The sequence below is a fragment of the Trichechus manatus genome, unplaced genomic scaffold, assembly GCF_000243295.1.
Source record: "Trichechus manatus latirostris isolate Lorelei unplaced genomic scaffold, TriManLat1.0 scaffold00011, whole genome shotgun sequence".
NCBI classification, from domain to species: Eukaryota; Metazoa; Chordata; class Mammalia; order Sirenia; family Trichechidae; genus Trichechus; species Trichechus manatus.
Window position 1 is genome coordinate 8,599,175 of NW_004443947.1, and position 21,860 is coordinate 8,621,034.

The 21,860-nt window shown below is 44.2% G+C and overlaps 1 protein-coding gene across 2 annotated transcripts in view; it reads right to left on the reverse strand.

Annotated features, from left to right (window-relative positions):
* Positions 1–564: 564 nt before the first annotated feature.
* Positions 565–21,860, reverse strand: part of LOC111819540 (ran-binding protein 17-like) — a 107,884-nt gene continuing 86,588 nt past the window's right edge. Inside the window, exons 10-12 of one of the 2 annotated variants that reach the window (XM_023726508.1) lie at positions 5,003–5,101; positions 3,016–3,143; positions 565–1,040 (exon numbers count right to left, since the gene is read on the reverse strand). In XM_023726508.1, the coding sequence (XP_023582276.1) occupies positions 941–1,040; positions 3,016–3,143; positions 5,003–5,101 (327 nt within the window). In that variant the 3' untranslated portion in view covers positions 565–940. The remainder of the gene's footprint in view (positions 1,041–3,015; positions 3,144–5,002; positions 5,102–21,860) is intronic. The other variant, XM_023726507.1, reaches the window with a different exon arrangement.

Sequence of the window (21,860 nt, forward strand, 5' to 3'; positions counted from 1 at the left end):
ACAGTCATCAGAGTTGTTGTGGAGGGGTGGAAACCAGTTGTTCCTCACCCTCTGAACACTCCCATCACCATGACTCTGAACTTCAGTGCCCAGGAACTATTTTGGATGGTCCAAGAAGGCAAAGCTGCTTCAAATATTGTATTTTAATTAGGTAACTTCAGCTTCTCTTAAAATTAGATGGGGGCAGAAGGCGTGGGTGCTGGAACCACCCTAAACCTCCTACTAGGGCTACGTGACTTCTTCTGAAGAAATCTCTCTGCAGGCAGTGATTGCATGGCTTAATTCTTCTAGACTGAACCACTTCAGATTTATGCCAGGGAAAAGCAAACGTTGTTTGTAAGTCATTTAATTGTGTTACTGTCTCTCAACTTTATCAGATGGTGCTGAGGCAGCGAGGCCTGTGTGTGGTCCTGTGGGATGCTTTGCAGAGCTCCCAGGCTCGTTCTCAATGTCCACAGCACAGGGTCCCTAATGCTGCTGCTTCCAGACTCATAATAAACTACTAGTTTAACAGGTTCAGATGGCATTTGTCTCAATCCAGGGTCCATGCTGAAGGCTGCATTGCCAACAAACTCACAGCCTTGATTGCAGAACCATTAACCAGTACACACTTAGATGCAAACCTGGTTTATTATGTTCTTTGGTTAAATATCATTTATACACCTTTTCAGAGCAATACAAGAACAAAGATAATGATACCTGCTAGAAAGATGGAAAAGATGTCTTTTCCTTTTTCAGAGCAAAGACTGAATTTACATTGTTTGCACTATCATAAATTCTTATAATTAGGCCAGACTTATAAAAAGGTAGGGCTTTTTGTTGCCGCTGTTGTTCGTTTTGAAAAACAGATTACCCTGGGCTAGCCAACATCACTGTCCTGGGACCCTGACCTACGCTAGTCTCAAGAAAGGCTGTGTGGCACATGCTCAGAGAAGCTGGGTCAGCTCATCATGTCCAGGCTGCCTGGTGGTTCAGTGCTGCCGTCACAGCGCAGGGCCTCTGCGACATCTCTTCTGAAGACGGACAGGTTCTGGGTGAATCTGTGGAAAGAAGAAAATGTGGCAAGGCTGAGCCACTCTGACCCTGGGGAGGCAGGAGCCACTGTGGAGTTCAGGACCTTGGAGAGGGCTCCTCTTGGAGAAGGGCTCTGGATCCTGGCTGAGCTCCTTCCTCTCCACTTCTACTGTCATCACTGCTCAGCTGCCAGCACCCACTTCCCCTTCTGCCTCCCCTCCTGGCAAACAAGGGTTACCGCCATATCTACTCTGACCATTTCAAGGGGTGGTTCCACTATTTAATTTTATTTAAATTACAAAAAGATAGTAAGTAACATAAAGAAAAGAACCAAAGCTTATGTGTCACGTACCGAATTGATTGTATGTTTTACAAGACACACACAAAAAAAACAAAAAACCCCAAACCCAAACCCACTGCCGTCCAGTCAATTCCGACTTGTAGCGACCCTATCAGACAGAGTAGAACTGCCCCAGACGGTTTCCAAGGAGCAGCTGGTGCATTTGACCCGCTGACCTCTTGGACCACCAGGGCTCCTATGTTTTATGTAGAATGCACTTAATTTAATTATCACAGCCCTTCCCAAAAGTATTATTGGTATCCCCATTTTACAGAAGAGAAAAGTGAATTTAGTGATTCAGAAGGAGGGGGCACTGGGACTAGAATAGCTGGGTTCAAATCTTGGCTCCACCATTTATTAGCTGGGTGATCTTGGATGAATTACTTAATCTCTTGATGCCTACCATGAGTAGCTACCACAAAGGACTGTAGGAAGTGAAAACTCACTGACTCAACTGAGACAATGCCTGTAAATGCTCACCACAGTGCCTGGCATGTGGAGAATATTCAGGCCATGCTCACTCTTCACCTAGGAGGGCTGCTCGGCACCCATTTCACAGAGTGGCTCAGGAAGGGGTGCTCAAATTGCCAAGCCTCAGGTGAGGCACCTAGGTTTGCCCTTCTCTGCCTGATAGAGGACCTTGGTGTGAAACAAGTAGTCAAGGGCACATGTCTGCAGGACTTTTCCAACTTGGCTTGTATGATCAAAGCTCAGGCCAGTGACTCCATGATACACTATGGCTTTGGGGATAACTTGTGAGGTGCATTTCAAATGGGGCAGCATTTGAATACTACCACTTTTATAAAAGAATGATGCAGATGGTTTTCTTCCTGGACATGTTTTCTTTTTCCATTATTCATTATTGTCTGTCTCCTCCACTTGAGTGTAAGCTCCATGGGGCAGGAGCCTAAAGCACTTAGTTCACCACTGGTATCCCCCATGCCTGGAACACAGTAAATTCTCAATAAAGTTTTGTGAACTGAATGAATGAAGAAATGAATGAATGAATTCAGGCATAGCTGATATGTTCAGGTTCCTCTCATTTATATCTTACTGGTAACAACAATGCCAGCCACTTTTAAAGGACAGCAGAGGGAGGAACTAATATTTATTGTGGGTCATATGTCCCAGGTTCCATGCTTTACTATTCTATGATTTAAGCATCATAGCGAAGTATTATCATCTCCATTTTGCTGGTAATGAAACTGAGGATCAGAGAAGTTAACTGCCTTACTCACTGCCACACAGCCTATAAGGGGCAGGGATGAAATTTAAGTTGAACTCTGTCTGACCTCAAAGCCTGTGCTTGTTCAAATGTCAGGAAACACTTCCTTGTTCTCTGCAGCGTATCTGAGCTTTTCTTCTTTTGACCTTTTCAAGTAGTTATTTTTCATACCTCTCCTGTTGGATTATCAACTGCTCAAGGACAAACGCTGTATCTTACTAACCTCTGCTTCCCTGCACAGTGCCTAGCATGACACTCAGAACAAAGCAAATACCCAGTAATATTTACCAAATGCAACTAAACTGAGTCCAGGATTGCAATGGGTAGTAGAAAAGCCACGCCAATGTGTGAGTGCTGTTAAGCACAATCCAGTTATTTCCCCAACTTGGAATGTCCACCTCTCCCAGAGATGCTGGGCCTCTTGGGCAGTGCTCACCTGTCTCTGTTCTTGACAGACAGGTTCTGCTCCACTCCTTCCATCAGACTCCTGAAGCACTGGGCAAGGACCTCCCGCTTGGGGAGAGGTTGGCTGTTTATCAGACTCGCCTGCAATTCACTGAAATACTGTTGGGAGGCAGAATAAGCATCAGAGCTCTGACCCCAATTCTGCTCTTGGAGAGAGCTCAGGGTGAGGCTGGGGGTGGGCGTAGGACCAGGTCTGACCTACTCCGGACTCATTCATTCCCAGAGGAGTTTTTATCCAGGTCCACTCTGACCTTTAAGCCCTTAGAGGAAACCAAAGCAATAGAGACATTCCTAGGTGTAAACTGTGATACTCCTTCCCATAAACATCTCTTGCTGTAATTGTTCTACAGTCACTGCCTATGCTGACAGAGTCCTTGCCTCTGTGGGGATCTAACGCTTAAAGCTCTTCCTGACTCCTCTCCACTCATCACAGAAGGGCCAAAAGAGGAAGTTAACTAAAAACGCCCAGGGAGGGGTTTGGGCAACTGAATTCCGGGCTGAGGGTCCCTCCCACAAGGCCTCGTCCTCTTCCATGGCTTCAGTGAATCCTCCTCAAACAACTCGAGGCTGTGTCCCAAGTCGCTGTCCTGTGGGTCAGGATGGGTCTGCTCTGCTGAGCTGGGGGACTAAGCTTTCTGGGAACGTTTTCTGGCACTAAGAAAAATATGTCACACTTGGTCACAAATAACTGCACAGCCACTTCGTCTCTGCTGGGTCTGTGAGCTTCTATACAAACACAAGCTCTTACGCTAAACATAGCTCCTAATCATTGGAAACAGCCTAATTTCAGCACAAAGACATTTTGCAAGTCATGTGTTTATTCTTCCAAGCCCAAGCAGCATATTTAATTTCTATCATATACTAAAACAGCTCACATCAAAAACACACATAATTAATATGTAGTCAGACTAATACTTAACTACTATATATCAGAGGCATTACACTTAAACCACAATTGTCTTCCTGAACAAGATCGGGAATGCACAAAATGACTTATTTTTCCCTTTTATAATGATGCACTGACTCACACCAAATAGAAAATTATTAGTTTTTCATCCTAAACCATGAAATATTGCCTCCATCAGTAAAGTATAATATTGTGATGTCATAAGCTTTTTCTAAACACTGAATTTGCCCTTATTCCCTCTCAATCATTTTAAAAGAACTGCTCTCTTTTATAGAGCTTGGATTTAAATCACAATAACACCGAGGGAAGATGAATGACAGTGCTATTGAATGTGGCTAAAATTGGATACTTCAGTACAGGTGAATGATGAGACAGCTCTTCTCTTTTTGATATATTTTCTTCTTCTATTAGTTTCCTTCCAAGGCTGGGATTTCAGTTTGAATTTTAATGTATGCGGCTGCCTCTAATCTCACTGTCTTTCTCCCCAGTACTATCTTATTGTACAGACAATTCATTCTCCACAGCAGTAATGCACTGTTCCTACTGACTGCTGGGGAGACGGGGTGGGTTCAAGAGGAAGCTGGAGAGGCTTGGGAGACAGCCCCGGGTGGCGAGTACACTTAAGAAGCTGGAGATGGTACTCCCCAGACAAAGGGTGCTGGCTCTGTGGATGAATCCCTGAGGGGCTGCTGCTGCCACTAAGGACAGTGGGAAGCCCAGTTATAAAAGGAGGTCAGAGGAAGAGGCCAGGAGGGTTGTTGCTTGGAATTCCCCTGGAACAAGGGGAGGGGAGTCAGCAACTGAGCAAACCACCCACCCAGAAGAGCTGGTCTTGAAGCCTCTCTTAACTGAAGATCTGTGGCCTTTGAGGAAGGGCCTTCTTGGGAAATATACTCTTGCCTTGGAAGTTCTCAAGGTCTCAGCCCAAGCTCAGTTGGCTCGGCCCCTCTCTCCTTCATTGTCATACCTCGGCCTGGCACACATCCTCTCTACCATTTTCTCCCTCCTCCTGATGGCCACCTCCCATGGACCCTCCTGCCATCACACTCACCTTCTCGTTGAGCAGGATGAGCACCAGGAGAGGCCTGGACACTGACCACTGGTTCCGACAGTCTTCAAAGACGATGGTGTTCATGAGGACAGACATCATCTAGAAGACACAGCCACATGAAAACACTGAGGCCTTGGCTCAGATTTCTCCCTAATCCCAGGCCTTTTATGACCTCAACTACCACTCCTACATCTTGCTAATGGCCAGGAAGACCCTTCCTGGACAAACAGCTTTGACAAACAGCCTATGATGCAGCCTGCAGGGACCCTTGGCAAAGACCCCTGGCTCCCCAAGGAATGGTTTTCCCCACCCAAAAGCTTTGGTGAGAACCTTGGGGGAGGGGGTAGAAGTCAGAGGCCAGAGGGCCAAGAGGATAAATCCTTGCCTCTCAGCCCTGATGTGCTTTCTTTGCTGGGTCACCAGGCAGAGCCCCAACTCACCTGCCTTTCTGCTTCTCATTTCACCAGAAAGGGTCACAGTTATGGAGAGGCCACAACTCTCCGAAGCCTCTCTCTTCAGAGAGAGAGAGAGAGGAATGGGTCACATTCCATGTGACCTTGGAAGGCCACGTTTCCTGTTGGCTCAGACTGCTAAAGGCTTCTCATTCATTCATCATTCACTAATTCACTCACTCACTCCTACATGCAGATGCTCATCCATTTTCTTAACTTCAAAGTCTGCAAGACAGCTAGGGGGAGGTAAGAGACACAGGCATCTACCACAGAGAACACAGGCATCTACCACAGCTCTGCCGCCTTTGAGGAGGTTGATGCTTCTTGGTGGAGAGACAGTAGGAAACAGGGCTGGGCAAAGTGCTTGGGCTGCACCGTGGGGGAGGGTCCTCAATAAGAGGCCAGGGAAGATTCCACAGAGAAGGTAACATTTAAGGAGTTCATCATAAATGTGCTCTGTGCAGAGAAAGCAGCAAGAAAGGAGGCTGTGGGAGTTACCACTGTGGGTTCTGCAATGGTAAGGAACTCAGTGTGGCAGAAGAGAAGAGAGGTGGGCTGGAAGGAGACCTCAGTGACAGCCTGGAAGACCATGCTGAGAAATCTGGCTTTCATTCTGATGGTAGTGGGAGCCATTAGACGGGTTTGCTGCAAAGCAGAGACGTGCTCAGATCTTCACTTAAGGAAGATCCCCCTGGGGACATGTAAAATGTGGAGCTGATGAGAAAGTTTCCGCTTCGGACCTCTTTACCTCTCCGCTAGCTCTCCTGTTCCCCCAGCTACTGAGCTCTTTCCTCAAAAAGGGGCAGGGAAATGGCAATTGTGTCTTCTGCACCCTGCCTTACACAGAACAAAGACCATCGCACACCACCCTCCTGACTGGACTTTGGCGACCGGGCTCACTTTAGAACACATTTGTTTTTTTCCGCTGGCATTTCTGCAGTCAGATTTATCCTGTGATCTCAGGCAAACTGTACCTCTCCTGTGTCTCAGTTTCCTTAGCTATAGAGAGAAATAATAACCCAGCACAAGGAAGCTATGAGAATCAAATGAGATGGTGTATATAAGAAGTGTGGCAAAGAGTAAGAAGCACTATAAACATTTAAGGTATATAATAACAACAACAGTAATGAGCTTCTTTATAGCTCTAAACACCTGCCATTCCATACACCATCATCAAAATAGCAGTTAGGCTGACTGCCCATGAAATCTGCCAGTTCCATATTTCTTGTCTGTCCAGTCTCTCTGGGGAGAGGGGAGGTCCTAAGCCTGCCATGTTTAACATCATCTGCAGATCACACGTTTCCCTGTACAATCTAACAAGCCACCCAAAGTCATAGAGCCACAAATTAAACTGACAAGCGAAACTAACAGATCCATGGAGACAGTCTAAAATATTGTGGGCTTCACAATCTGAAGACAGAATGGATATTTTAATGGAAAAGATTAAAGTTAGAGGCACCAAACTCCTCCAGTAACTGACAAAGCATCCTGAAGTGATGTGCCAATTACTTTATATGGTTCTCCTGTGGATTTATTTGTCTGAATGCATGTATTTATGTCTGTAATAAGTAAGGCGATGTTTGAATAAAATACTTCCCTAAAAATAAAGTTGGCTAGAAAGAATGATTTTTTTCTTTTTCTTTTTACTCTTCGGGAAAAATGGAAGTGAGTGAGCAAACCTGTTCAAATGGTACTGACGTGGCAGCCCATTTCCAGAATCCTTTTTTCGAGGAATCTGTGGGCCTGTCTAGAGTAGGGTATGGGAGAAACAATCCAACCAATGAGGCAAATTCCAAAGAAGAAGGACTTCCATATGGAGGAATACTGGGTGAAATGCTCAAGTACCGAATCCTGTTCCAGCTAATGTAGGATCGCTAGTGGGAGGCTCTCTGTGGTTAAAGATGGGAGTAAGTGAAGAACGAAGGAAAGAGCCCTTTGCAACTATGCCCTGCCCACCACAACCCTTGCCAAGTCACAAAGCACCATCATATTTAGTATAAGGAACGGTTGTGAGAGCTGGGACTCCACTCCCCCAACTTCTGCTCACCCTCAGTACTGCCACAGGGATGGCTGGAATGGCCATTTCAAATTTGCTCAACCCAGGCTACATTTTCTAGGGCCTATGTCCTAAACACAGTATCCAACTGCATTATCCTAAGCAGCTTTTCTGCCAAAGTGGCAACGGGACCATTTGGGAAGAGGAGTTGCATGGCTTGGTCCTTTCAGGAAAGCCACATCCATGCTGCCTCAGATGCGTCCTCGTTTTCCTTCCCCTTCCCACAGACTGGTTTGGCATGAGTTTGTAGGAAATTTCTCTCTATGAAGGGATACCAGCATGGTGTGGTGGAGACAGGCTTTGGAGAGAGTCAGAACTGAGTTCGAATCTGGCCCTGCCACTTACTTAACCTGGGGCCCTGGATGAGCCATTTCACTTCTCTGAGCCGTTATTTCCTTCCCTATAAAATGGGGCATTATAACAGCTACTTTGAAGGGTTGCCTTGAGGACTGAGTGAGTGCATGTGTATCAAGCATTCTGTACTGTGCTTGTCACATAGTAGGCACTCAACAAATAACACACTCATCCATTCTCTTAAATTCAAAGTCTGTAAGACATCTGGGGGAGAGTATTCCAATGGTGGTTGCCCTACCTGGCCTGACCCAGTGGAATTTCATGGCTCAAGGAAATATCCCATTTCATGTCCTGATTAGCTTCAGATAAATGAGATTATAGTCTCCTCACAATTATCTAACTTCATTGAGAGCTGCAGTCAGAAAAATAACCTAAAACAGGAAATAGTCCAAAAAGTATCCTTATTTGGTCTGGCACAGGTATTAGTATGGATTTTGAATCAAAGTGTTTCTGATGTTCTGAAAACTTGCAGGAACATGAAGCTACTCTACAAATATCTGACCTGAAAAAATGAAGCAAACAACAACAACAACAACCAAAGTTATGTTAACTACATCTATGGTCACTCCCTAATGCCTCTCCCATTCTTTTACCCTACTGTGGGATGGAGAGAATCATTCCTCAAGTGGATGATACAAAGCACAAAGCAAAGTGGACTTTCCTACCCAAATACGCCAGTTCACACCTTCCCAATAGCAAGGTGGTAATTAAATGCTCTCACTTCAAATGCTTCCTGTTTGATCTCCTGCTGAGGTAGAATAAGGAAAGATCTGGTCTGTGTTGTATACTCTACCACTAGAAGGTGAGTATACACTCTAAGAAAATTCAGATGCTGGGTACAGCAAGATGGCTGGAGAGATGCGAGTGGAGGCTAAGTGGGAGCAGAAGTGAAGAGAATGTACAGAATAGGCTTGAGTGAGTACAGGGTGCTGACTGCAACTGAGGTGGTGGGGAGACTAGTTTGCAAACTCCTGGGGTGCTGGAACATGTGGGACTCTTCTCTGTATCCCCAGTGGCTAGCATAGATCTGGCACACATCTGAGGCTTAGGAGATAGCTACAGGATGAAGAAAATGAATATATAAATGAATAAATGAAAAAGGTGAGTAAAGCAGCAAGAGCTAAAGGGGAGTGTACAGAAAACAGAGACGTTCTGACCTCAATCTATAGCTAAAACCTAAAATGGGTAAATATCTAAATCTGTGTGTGCACTGTTCATTTACGAGGATCTTGCTCTTGTGTGCACAGCCTGAGAACTCCTCTAAACCACTGTGATCCCTCTAGTCAGCACCTCCCAGGGAGAATCCTTGTAGGGCTTTCAAGTTACAGAGAACAAAGGCTCAGGCACATCATGGAGGATGACTACATCATTATGTAAGTGCTAAATTACATCATTACATAACTGCCAAACTATATCATTACATAATTGCCAACCCACTGAGAATCATGGCCCAGCCAAGTCCTTAACTATCACAGTCTACCCTTAGTCAACTTGGCACCTGCACACATCTCCTTAAACCACATACAATCTCTAAAGAAAGACAATTACAAAGTCTTACTTGCACCTAACGTGATAAAACTAACATGCATACAACTGAAAATGCATGGTCCCCCTTTACATCTTATAAGTGAAGAGAACAAAAATATCTGATGCACAGATACAAGAAAGAAATATTCGTAACAATTACAGTCCACGTTTCTGCAATTGGTCACATGGTCGCAACTGGTATTTAGAACTACCTTCTTCCACCACCCTTCCATATTCCCTTTACCCTCAGCTAGCACCTCAGCTGGTTGTGGTTCTTTGCCTGGTGGGTGATCCAAACCTTCATTCTGAAGGGTCTGGGCCATTATTAGTCATTTCAGAATTGGGTTGCTGTAGTTTTTCACTGACTTTAATCAAAGGGCATGGTACTACTGAGAGATGCCCTAAGGGATAATCTTCCAGACATAATCTTCTCTGCCTCCATTTTGCAACACCAATCCGATCTCCCCTTGGTAGTCAGGATCAATCATGCCAGCCAAGATAGTAACTCCCTTCTTTGCCTGTTGATTCAGAGGCATGAAGAGCCCAAAGTGGCCGAGTGGCATTCTTAACTTTCAGTTCAGTGGAATCTGTGTTGTATCTCCAGGTGAGAGCATTTCTCCCTTTGGAACTAAGACCTCTAGACCTGCAGAGCATAGGGTCGAGGTGACGGGAAGCAAAAATTTTGCAAGTAAGTCACCAGGGGTAATATTGAGTGGGCCACTCTCATTTCCACCCCTTGATTCCTGGAACCATGAATCCTGGCTATGAGAGAAACAGTACCATATTCTAGATACTGGTTTAGACCATATACAGCCTCCTGGAGAACACCGCTCCAAACATGCAAGGTATTGCCACTTAGCTGGTGCTGTAATTGTGTCTTGAGGAGGCCATTCCATCGTTCTATCAAGCCAGCTGCTTCAGGATGATGGGGAACATGGGAAGACTAGTGAATTCCATGAACACAGGCCCACTGCCGCACTTCATTTGCTATGAAGTGAGTCCCCTGCTACAAGGCAATGCTGTGTGGGATACCACGATGTGGATAAGGCATTCTGTGAATCCACGGCTGGTAGTTTTGGCAGAAGCACTGAGGGCAGGGAAGGCAAATCCGTATCTAGAGTAAGTGTCTATCCCCGTAAGAATGAAATGCTGCTCTTTCCCTGATGGAAGTGGTCCAATGTAATCAACCTGCCATCAGGCTGCTGGCTGATCGCCTTGAGGAACAGTGCCATACTGGGGACTCAGTGTTGGTCTCTGCTGCTGGCAGATTGAGCACTCAGCAGTGGTTGTAGCCAATTCAACCTTGGTGACTGGAAGTCCATGTTGCTGAGCCCAGGCATAACCTCAATCGTTGCCACCATGGCCACTTTGTTCAAGAACCCACTGGGCAATGATGGGAGTGGCTGAGGAAACAGGATGACTGGTTTCCACAGAATGCATCTTCCTATCGATCTGACTGTTAAAATCCTCCTCTACCAAGGTCACCCTGTGGTGAACATTCACATTAGATACGAATATCTTCACTTCTTTGGCCCAGTCAGAGAGGTCTATCCACACATCTCTTTCCAATACCTCTTTGTCACTGATTTTCTGATCATGTTTCTTCCAAGTCCCTGACCATCCAGCCAAGCCATTGTCCACAGTCCTACAATCGCACATCTGACCATCTAACCTTCCAAGCAAAGGTAACAATCAGTGCACTGCTCGAAGTTCTGCCCATTGGGAGGATTTCCCTTCACCACTGTCTTTCACGGAGGGCCCAGAAAGGGGCTGTAGTGCTGTCACTGTCCACTTTTGAGTGGTGCCTGCATATTGCGCAGAACCATCTGTAAACCGGGCATGAGTTTTCTCTTAATCAACTGATCATAAGGAACTCCCTGTGAGGCCATAGACTGGGAGAGGGCAGGTGATGTGATAGGAGTGGAGATCATGGGCATCTGGGACACTTCCTCAAGCAACTTGTGGCTTCAGGTCCTGCTTGGGCCTGATCTTGTATATACCACTTATATTTAATGATGGAGTGCTGCTGTACACATCTGACTTTATGGTTCTATGGGTCAGACAAGACCCAGTTCATGATGGGCAGCTCAGGCCACATGGTGACTTGGTGGCCTACGGTTAAGTGTTCAGTCTCTACTAAGGCCCAAAAACAAGCCAAAAGCTGTTTCTCAAAAGGAGAGTAGTTATCTGCAGAGGATGGCAGGGCTTTGCTCCAAAATCCTAATGGTTTGTGCTATGATTTACCAAGGGGGTCTGCCAAAGACTGTAAACAGCATCTCTATCTGCCACTGCCACTTCAAGCACCATTAGATCAGCCAGATCATGTGGCCCAAGTGGTAGCTTGCATGGCAGCCTGAATCTGTTGCAGAGTCTTCTCTTGTTCTGGACTCCATTTCTGGTACCAAATGTCTTAGGCTGGGTTCTCTAGAGAAGCAAAACCAGTGAACTGTGTGTGTATATGTTGTTGTTGTTGTTGTTGTTAGGTGCTGTCGAGCAACCCTATGTACAACAGAACGAAACACTGCCTGGTCCTGCGACATCCTCACAATCGTTGTTATGCTTGAGACCATTGTTGCAGCCACTGTGTCAATCCATCTCATTGGGGGTCTTTCTCTTTTTCACTGACCCTCTGCCTTACCAAGCATAATGTATTTCTCCAGGGACTGATCCCTCCTGATAACATATCCAAAGTATGTGCTGCTAAGGAGCACTGTGGCTGTACCTCCAAGACAGATTTGTTTGTTCTTTTGGTGGTCCATGGTATATTCAATATTCTTCATCCACACCATAATTCAAAGGCATTGATTCTTCTTCTATCTTCCTTATTCATTGTCCAGCTTTCATCTGCATATGAGGCGACTGAAAACACCATGGCTTGGGTCAGGTGCACCTTAGTCTTCAAGGTGACATTTTTGCTTTTTAATACTTTAAAGAGATCTTTTGCAGACCTGCCCAATACAACGTGTCATTTAATTTTCTGACTGCTGCTTCCATGGGTGTTGACTGTGGATCCAAGTAAAATTAAATACTTGACAACTTCAATATTTTCTGTTTATCATGATGTTGCTTATTGGTCCAGTTGTGAGGATTTTTGTTTACACACACACACACACACACACACACACACACGGAGAGAGAGAGAGCGAGAGATTTACCTCATGGAGATGGCTCATGTGGTTGTAGAGGCTGGCAAGTCCCAAGTCTGTGGGTCAAGCATCAGACTGGAGGCTTTTCCTGACTCACACAGATGCAGGGGCTGATGAACCCAAGATTGGCAGGTCGCTGGCTCAGGGGCTGTGGAGGCTGATGAATCTGAGATCAGCAGGTAAGATGGCAGGCTGCTGGCTCAAGTCCCAAAAACCAGAGGTCAGATGATGACTAGCCAAATGCAGGATCCAGAGCACATGAGCGAGCTTTGCCAGAACGTCCATATGTATATTGGATGCAGGCCACATCCTCAAGGAAATTCCCCTTACAAATGATTGGCTGATCACATTAGACCACATCATGGAGGATGACTACATCATTACATAACTGTCAAAATACATTATTATGTAACTGTCAAACGACATCTTAACTGCCAAATTACATCATTATGTAACTGCCAAACCACTGAGAATCATGGCCTAGCCAAGCTGACACAAAACCTTAACCATCACAGGCACCATATTTTGTAATGACAAGTACTTCCACCTAAGAGGAAGCTCTGCCAGGTGAGTTTTCTCACTTCCCAACAATACTAGCAACCATCACTTAGGTAGAGCCTCCGTGTGCTCAGCATTCTGCGAGGCACTTTTATGCAGTGTCTCCAGTCCTCAGCTAGCCCTGGGAAGAAGGTATCATCCCAATTTATAGATGTAGGATCTGAGGTCCTGAGAGAGGAAGTAATGTGCTCAAGGTGTTGCAGCATCCAGGATGTGTAGCTGAACCAGGATGTGTGCACAGGTCTGCCTGCCTCCATAGGATGTGCCTGCGCCATCATGCCAGCCTGCTGCTGGCCATCCTCGCTGTCTGAGGGACAAGACCACCAGCAGTGGTGACAGAGGCAGTGTGACCTGCTCCTGCCATAGATTTCTGGAGGGTTTATGGGTGAGAGGAAAGGATCATTTCTGGGCATGGCTCATCCTCCCAATGTCAACGAACTGCACAGACATGTAGCCTCAGTGCAGCTCCTTGGTTTAGCGACTCTGCCCCTGCTAATGAGTCAGGCAGCTGAAATTTCTGGAATTAGAATCTAGGGTGGGGGTTCTGAAGACTTCTCAGCAGACCTTCCTGCCTCCCACCTGAAGTTTTTATAAATTTGGTTAAGATTTTTCAGACTTTTGAGACGAACAACAGTAGACGTGATTAATAGGTTGTCTCTGGAAAATGGTCCACTGGATCCTTTCCTAAGAATAATGGCTTCCCTCCCACCAGGAGTACCATGTACACAGTAATTTAAATTAACATCCTAGAAAACATTAGTAAGTTAAGCTAATTTCCTCTGAGTTATAACACTCCTTATAAAATGAACACTTTTCATTGTTAATATTCCTTGGGCATGCTGAATAATACTGGATTGCCAGGCTCCTCGAGCATACTGAATAATATAATTAAAATTATTCCACAAAGTTCTAATGAGCAGGTAAAAAAATTCAAGCTCCTCTCTCCTGCTCCCTTATCTGTATCATAAAGACAAAACTGAACCTGAAGTGATGATATGAGCTCTGGCCCTACAGGGACAAATCCTTAATATTGTTAGGGAACCTAATCAGCTCCTGACTCTCTCTACTCAGAACCTTGCTCAGGGTTGAATGACATTTTAGTTATAGTTAGTTTAGTTAAGTTAATTGTTTGTTAGTTAGAGAAATGGAAAATGGGAATGTGACAAGAGCAATCTGTCTTGTTCAAAAGGTAGTTCAAACGAGGGCCAGAGAGGGAGGCTTTGGTTTAAGACGAACAAAGAACAAAAAAGGACAGACCAAAGAGAAAGTGAAAGACCAAAGACGAAGCATTCCTGTGCCTAGACCTAGATGGGGATAAGGAGATGAAGAAAGGATGGTCAGGCCTGTGCTTGAGAGGGTATGTACTGTAGAATGGGGTGCCTTAATCTGTTAGTGGGGGCCTTACGGGAAGAGGAGTGGAATACAAAATTATCGGTCTCTCAGGCCCAGTTAGAGTGTCCTTGATTTTGATGCAATGAGTTGGTGATGTTTTGAGGCACAACCAACAATACATGGGAGAACTTCTTGTGAAGTCTCAGGAATTCTTTGGCACACGCAATTGGCTTTTTAGATGGCCAGTAAGAGAGGAGGGGGACGGTTGGTCCTAATAACATAAATAAAAACAAAACAAAAAACAAAACAAATGCAGTAGGATTTGAAAATGCAGAGAAATCTTCATACTCATCTCAGCAATTTCTCCAGAGCCCCAAGCCCTAGCTGGATCCAGGATCTGGGAGAATATGAATGCTGCTGAGGGAGGAAAGGCTTTCAGATTCCCAGTGCTCACGGAAGTGAGAGAGCTGCTGTCATTACTGTTCTTGAGGCCATGTGCACAGCAGATATTGAAATGTGATCCTGCTCAAATTAGATACTAGTCATCTTTAGGGAAAAGGAATCAATTGTTCTCTTCGTCTGCTGTCTACCAATGCGATATTAGCAGAATGTTATGAAAAATGAGCATAATGGACAAATAAGCATAAATTTAGTTATATTTGACTGCCTACGTTAACTAAGCACCACCACTGAAGTTACATTAAATCTTTTAACATCTGTATGTATTGAGCACATTCCTAAGTACTTATAGTATCTTTGCAGCCTTATAACAGAAGCATTTAGTACTTTAAATGAAAAAAAAAAAAAAAAATCAAACAAAATACAAGATGAGGTGAGCCTCTTTTTAAAGAAACAAGATTGCAATCAATTATGGGTGACCCAGTCTCCCCTGGAAAATCATTTGGGAGTTCTGTCTACTTGGCCTTTGCACAATGCTAGTTGTGCTTGCTCTTAAAAAAAAAAAGGCTTCTTACCAGAGAAGGTACTGCAGGACTGGTAAACTCAGCTGGCTCTGGTCATATACTAGCACTGCATGTTTACACCCCTAAACTAACAGCACCCTCCTCTGTCACCCCCTCCTTACACAAAGTTAAGGGATGCTTTTTCTCCAAGTGATAAATTTCCTAGAATATTTAAAAACTCTTCCATCCATTGCAAAATCGAAGGAAAAACACAACCTAGTTTTGCTGTTGTTTCAATCTTCTCCATTACCAACATTACCCTTAGTTCTCAAAACATTCATTTTAATCATAGTTTATTGGGAGAAGAATTACCTGTCAGTACTCCTAGCTTATAAGAAAGGAGATAAAGTTAGAATGAAACTTCAGGATTAATTAATTGAGAGTACTGCACGTAATGAGTCTATTCGGAATGTTAGAGCACATATCACAAGGAAAACAGTTTTATTTTCCATGGCTGAAATAAATTATAATAAATAATTCATCTCAATGGCAGAGATGTACTGGAGAGCAACCGAAACAAAACTGACTACACTACACTGTAAGTCTCATTCTTGAATCTTCATTATCCATTTGAAACTTTTTACGAGTAGTAAATCATATTTCAAGTGGCTGCAGATCTCATAAAGCAGCTTGCTGCATTAAAATAAAACCAGAAAACCTGGGGCATTGAAAGGCTGCAGGGTTTGCCACTCAGCACTATTTGGGAAACTCTCACTCTTCTCTCTCCAACATCAAACAGAACGCTTTTCAATTGGATGTAAAAATTAAGCATCACTTGTCAAAAACACCATCTAAATTTCCTCTGGGTAGGAATGTTAGGAAAAGGCAGAGTGGCCTCTCATTCTCTCAGTAGGTAGAAGAACGGCATTGAATAAGAACTCCGGGGTTTAAGGGTGAAGTAGGAAGAAGAAACAGAGTGAGAAAAGGCACAGGAGACAGGGCTTGGCATGTTTAAGGAATGAATAGCTTCTGTACAGGAGGCTCCTGAGACCTTTGAACAGAAGGGAGTAGAGCTGAGGTGAAGAGCAGAGACTGGGCTGGATCCAGGCTATTAAAGGCCTTTAATGCCATGCTAAATGCAGAAAAGCGGGGCCCTGGCGGCTCAGTGGTTAAGCACTCGACCGCTAACCAAGAGGTCAGCGGTTTGAACCGACCAGCTGCTCCACGGCAGAAAGATGTGGCAGTCTGTTTCTGTAAAGACTGTTGTTGTGTTGTTAGGTGCCATCAGGTTGGTTTGGACTCATAGCGACCCTATGTACAACAGAACAAAACCCTGTCCCGTCCTGCACCATCCTCACAATTGCTGCTATGTTTGAGCCCACTGTTGCAGCCGCTGTGTCAACCCAGCTCTTGGAAGGTCCTTCTCTCTTTTGCTGACCCTCTACTTTACCAAGCATGTTGTCCTTCTCCAGGGACTGGTCCCTCCTGATTAACATGTCCAAAGTACATGAGACAAGGTCTTTGCCATCTTAGCTTCTAAGCAGCATTCTGGCTGTACTTCTTCCAAGACAGATTTGTTCTTTCTTCTGGCAGTCCATGGTATAGTCAATATTCTTTGCCAACACCATAATTCAAATGCATCAATTCTTCTTTGGTTTTCCTTATTCATTGTCAAGCTTTCACATGCATATGAGGTAACTGAAAATACCATGGCTTGGGTTAGGCACACCTTAGTCCTCAAAGTGACATCTTTGCTTGTCAACACTTTATTTAACAAGGTCTTTTAAAGCACATTTGCCCAATGCAATATGTGGTTTGATTTCTTGACTGCTGCTTCCATGGGTGTTGATTGTGGATCCAAGTAAAATGAAATCCTTGACAATTTCAGTCTTTTCTCCGTTTATCATGATGTTGCTTATTGGTCCAGTTGTAAGGATTTTTCTTTATGTGAGGTGTAAAGATTACGGCCTTGGAAACACCATGGGGCACTTCTACTGTGTTCTATAGGGTCACTATTAGTTGGAATCAACTCAAGGCAATGGGTTCTTTTCTGTTTTGTTTAAATGCAGAAATGAGTTTGGGCCAGTAAATAAAGGGTAGCCTTCAAAGGATTTTAAAGAAGAAAGTGACATGATGAGTTCTGTGATTTAGAACAATAACTGATGGGGGTTCTGGAGAATGGCAATGATGGGTAGGTACTGGAGGTGAAGTAAGGAGTTTAGATACTATCGCGAAAGTTCAGTGGAGAAATGATGAGGGCCTCAATCAAGGCTGTGGTAGCAGAGATGGAGTGAAATGGTTAGAATCCTTGACTACAACACTCCCCTTTTTCTTTCCAGTCAATGAAAGCTTTCCAAGAAATATAACCTGATACTGAAGCTGCAGATAAACTCAGAGCTTTAGGAACATGGTCTCAAATTCAAGGCTGCCAATGGCAAAAAGGGTTGGACACCAGGCTGCCCAGCAATTCTATGTGTAGTGTACTGCTGTTTAGCAGTCCAGCAATACAAACCACTAACTTTGGGAATAAGCAGCAATGAACCAGTGTAACTATATCTGCATGGCAGATACGACTATAAGCACATGTTTACATTAAGTATTCAGTGATAAAGTAAACTCTGAGGCCGTTCAAGATCAAGGAAGGGAGCGGGGAAGCGGTATGCTACTTTATTGAACAGTCGCAACATTTCCCAACGCACATCATATTTCACAAAAGAACAACATCAGGCATAATGGCACGAGGGCATCTCATGCAGTCATCAAAGCAGAGTGCAATGAATACTGTATTTCATAATAAATATATTATCCCTACAGTAGGAGGTTCGAAGTTTCACTGCCTCTTATCTGTCAACTATATGCTTCCTGGTTTCCTGAAGGGATTTAGTTAGATGGACCTAAAAATCTCCGTAAGACCAGTGGAGGATTATTTTACTTATCAAGTTCAAAATGTTTTCATGTGGGGGGAAAAAGCGGCATTTTTGTGGAAAATTCACAGGGTCCTTCAGAAGCATTTTCCATTAAAGATTAGAGTTTACATTTAAACCACAGAGGACAGCATGCTGCCTTTCAGACTTGAGGGTTTTTATTTACAGTTGTCTAAATGGCATAGAAAGTGCTGGCCGAGAGGCTGGGGGAGATTTTTCAAAGATGTTACTGAGATTTGGAAACTCTTCTCCCCTAATAACTATATAGTGAGCCTAAGAAATGACAGTTACTAAAAGTGCTGGGAATAGAAGTTATTTTTTGATTTATTCAGACTTTTACTTTCTGCTTTGGGCCTGGCTCTGTGTCAGAACCTGAGGATATAGAGACAAACAAGGCACAGTCCTGGCCCTCAAAGAGCTCAGTCTAGTAGGGGAAAAGATACACAGTATATAAATAATGACAATGCAGTCTGGGAGGTGCCACAAACAGAAGCCTGCACAGGAGGCTTGAGACCAGAGGAGACCGACTAACTCTGCCCAGGTGTGGGGGATGGGCAAAGAAGGCTTCATAGGGAAGGTGACATTTGGTTCTGTAGTAGAGAAGAAGCAAAGTTTGATAGGTAATCAGGTGGGAAGAAGGGCAAGCAGGTACAAAGATTTGGAGAAGTATTTAAGGGAAATGATGAGCAGTTCTGTGTGTGGGGAGTGGTGGTGAGGCTGGATGAGGCTGACTGGGTAGGCAGGGGTCAGATCTTGTGAAGGGCCTAGTCATGTATGCTACAGAATGTGGACTTTATCCTGGAGGACATGGGGTGCCATTAAAGTTGACTGAATCTTTCTGGTAGTGATGTGGAAGAAAAGACTGTTGGTATAGCCGTTCTCCACAGGGTCAGAGGTCTGGGCGATCTAACCTCTCCCAAGGAGCAGCAGCTTTTTTTCTTTTCTAGGATTGGGAGGCCACAGACCCCAAAGGTTACCTGCTCGGCTCCTGTGCTTCAGTCAGGATATTTCTTGGCTCCTGCCTTGCTGGCTCCATTGCCAGTACCCTAAGAAATGGCACTGCCATTACTTCCCTTGGACCACGGCACATAACTTAATAGTGTCCCCTGTCAGGGATGGTTCTCTTTGTCAGGAAGCTTTTTATTGATGTTCAACCTTCATTTTCCCTTTCTTAATATTATCCCATTATGCCAATACTCCATTGTGCCATGCTAAGTAATTCCCTTTCTTCCTTGGCATTTACATCTTCCAAGTACTTATAGACTTATCAAATGCCCTATGTAGTTGTCACTTAGGCAAGCTATACATATTTAGCTTCTTTAATCTGGCCCTATAAACTAGCCCTTCCATTATCCTAAATCACTTGAGTTACTTTCCTCCAGGTTTCTGTCAATTTGTTTCTAGCCCCTCTGTAATGCAGGGGGCTCAGGAAAAAGATGGGGTGTGGGAGGGAGGGCTTACTCCCTCTGGGATAAGACTATACAGAATTTGCCTAGGGTAGAACTTCTGCCCTTAAAGTGTAATCTCCAAAACAGGCCAGGCCTGAGGGAGGGGGGTGGCTAGGAATTCCTCTTGTTATCTATGAGGTCTCTCTCACCTGCTAGCTGCACACATGCAACATTATTGAGCTCCTACTATGTGTAGGCACTGTTTATAGAGAACTAAATTATATGTGGCTCCTGTGGCCTTAAGGAGCTCAGGGAGCCTAAGTATTTATTAATCACTTATTGCCCACCCATCAAGTTGTTTTCTTCCAATCTTTAAGGTCACAGAGAAATCATTCCTAAATGCACTTATCTCTAATTGACGCTTTTAGTTCCTTGAGTGGAATTTCTTTGTCCCATCTTAAATGAGATGCCAAATTAAGTATGTGCATTAACACAGAGCTCTTGCTTAGGGCTTTCTTTCTGGTAGGGCTCCTTGGGGCCTAAGAGATTTCTCTCTAGGCCTTGCACTTTCCACTGCTGTCCTTCTTGGCACTTCACTTGATGTCCTCATTTGTTCACATGACCTCAACTAAGTATGCTCTTGAATATTTTCCATGGTACCAGTGTTCCAGGTTATGGGGTAGGCTGAGGGAGTACAGGATGGGAGAGAATCTAAGACAGTGAGTCTTAGCTCAAGTCTTGGGCAGTCTGGGTATGAGACCACAGAAGGGAGTGGTTCAGGTGCCTGGTCCTGGGGCCAGTTCAAGTAAGCTACAGGATTCCTCTGGTTGAGGTGTTATTATCTTCAGAAAGGTGAAATAACTACTCCAGAGTCACACAGTTAAGAAGTAGCATGACTGGTATTCAACGCCAGGTATACTGGCTGCAAAATTCATGTTTTTTCCACTGTCTTCTCTGAATGTTGTAAAGTGGTAAGTTCTCAATAAATACAGAGAATTTTGAATCAAACAACTCTGAAAGAAGGATGGAATTTCAGGAGTCTGAAAGCACTCAGTCTATATTCTCCCAAGAAAGATATCAGTAACCAGTTGCTGTCAAGCCATTTCCGACTCAGGGTGACCCCATGTATGGCAGAGGAGAACTGTGCTCCATAGGGTTGTCAGTGGCTGATTTTTGGGAAGCAGACTGCCAGGCCCGTCTTCTGAGGTGGCTCTCGGTGGACTTGAACCTCCAACCTTTCAGTTAGCAGTGAAACATGTTAACTGTTTGCACCACCCAGGGACTACAAGAATGACAAAGTTCAAGAATTAAGAAGCAAGAGTTCTTCTGAGCTGCAAAATCTACAAGGCAGCACTTACTCATGAAAGGTACCAGGATTCTACCTTGTTTTTAAAGTAGTGCATTCAAACAAGAACTCTTCCTTAAGGTACTATATAAGCTCACAGCCATATCAATGACTGCTTCTGGTTAAACTTTCTGAGAACTAAGACAGAAATGAATATGAAACTAAGATTCCCATCTCCAGCTCTAATACACTTTGGGAGAATTTCAAATAGTTTACTCTTCAAGTATGTGGAAAACCAGTAAAAACTGTAAAATGAATAAATTGTGTGATCATTAAGCCAACTCTCATTTATACTGTGCCTTTCTTTCAAGAAACTCAAAGACCTTCTCATATCATTCACAATGTCATTCAGAGAAATGAAGGTAGAAGAATTTCTGTCTTGGTTTTATTTTCTGTAAGATAGGGTTCTCATTTATCCTGCTGTCTCCCCCTTGGACAAGAATGAAGAGATAAGAAGAAATGCCAGGAAGGAAGGGTAGGTTAAGGCTCTGGGAAGCCTTGGTATAGCGAAAACTGTGAGGTATATAGACAAAGTCATGGTTATAATCTTAAAAAACTAAAACAAAAACCTGTTGCCATTGAGTCAATTCCAATTTACAGCAACCGTACAGAGGAGACCTGCCCCATACGGTTTCCAAGGCTGTAATCTTTATGGAAGGAGACTGCTACATCCTTCTCCTTCGGAGCAGCTGGTGGATTGAAACCGCTGACCTTTCGGTTAGCAGCTGAGCACTTATAATTTAGGCATCACTATTTACTGGCTGTGTGACTCTGGGCAAGTTATTTCACGTCTCTGAATCTCTGCATACCTCTCCCATACGGTTACTGCGGGATTAAAGATGTTGATGTACCTACACATCTGAGTGAAAAATAT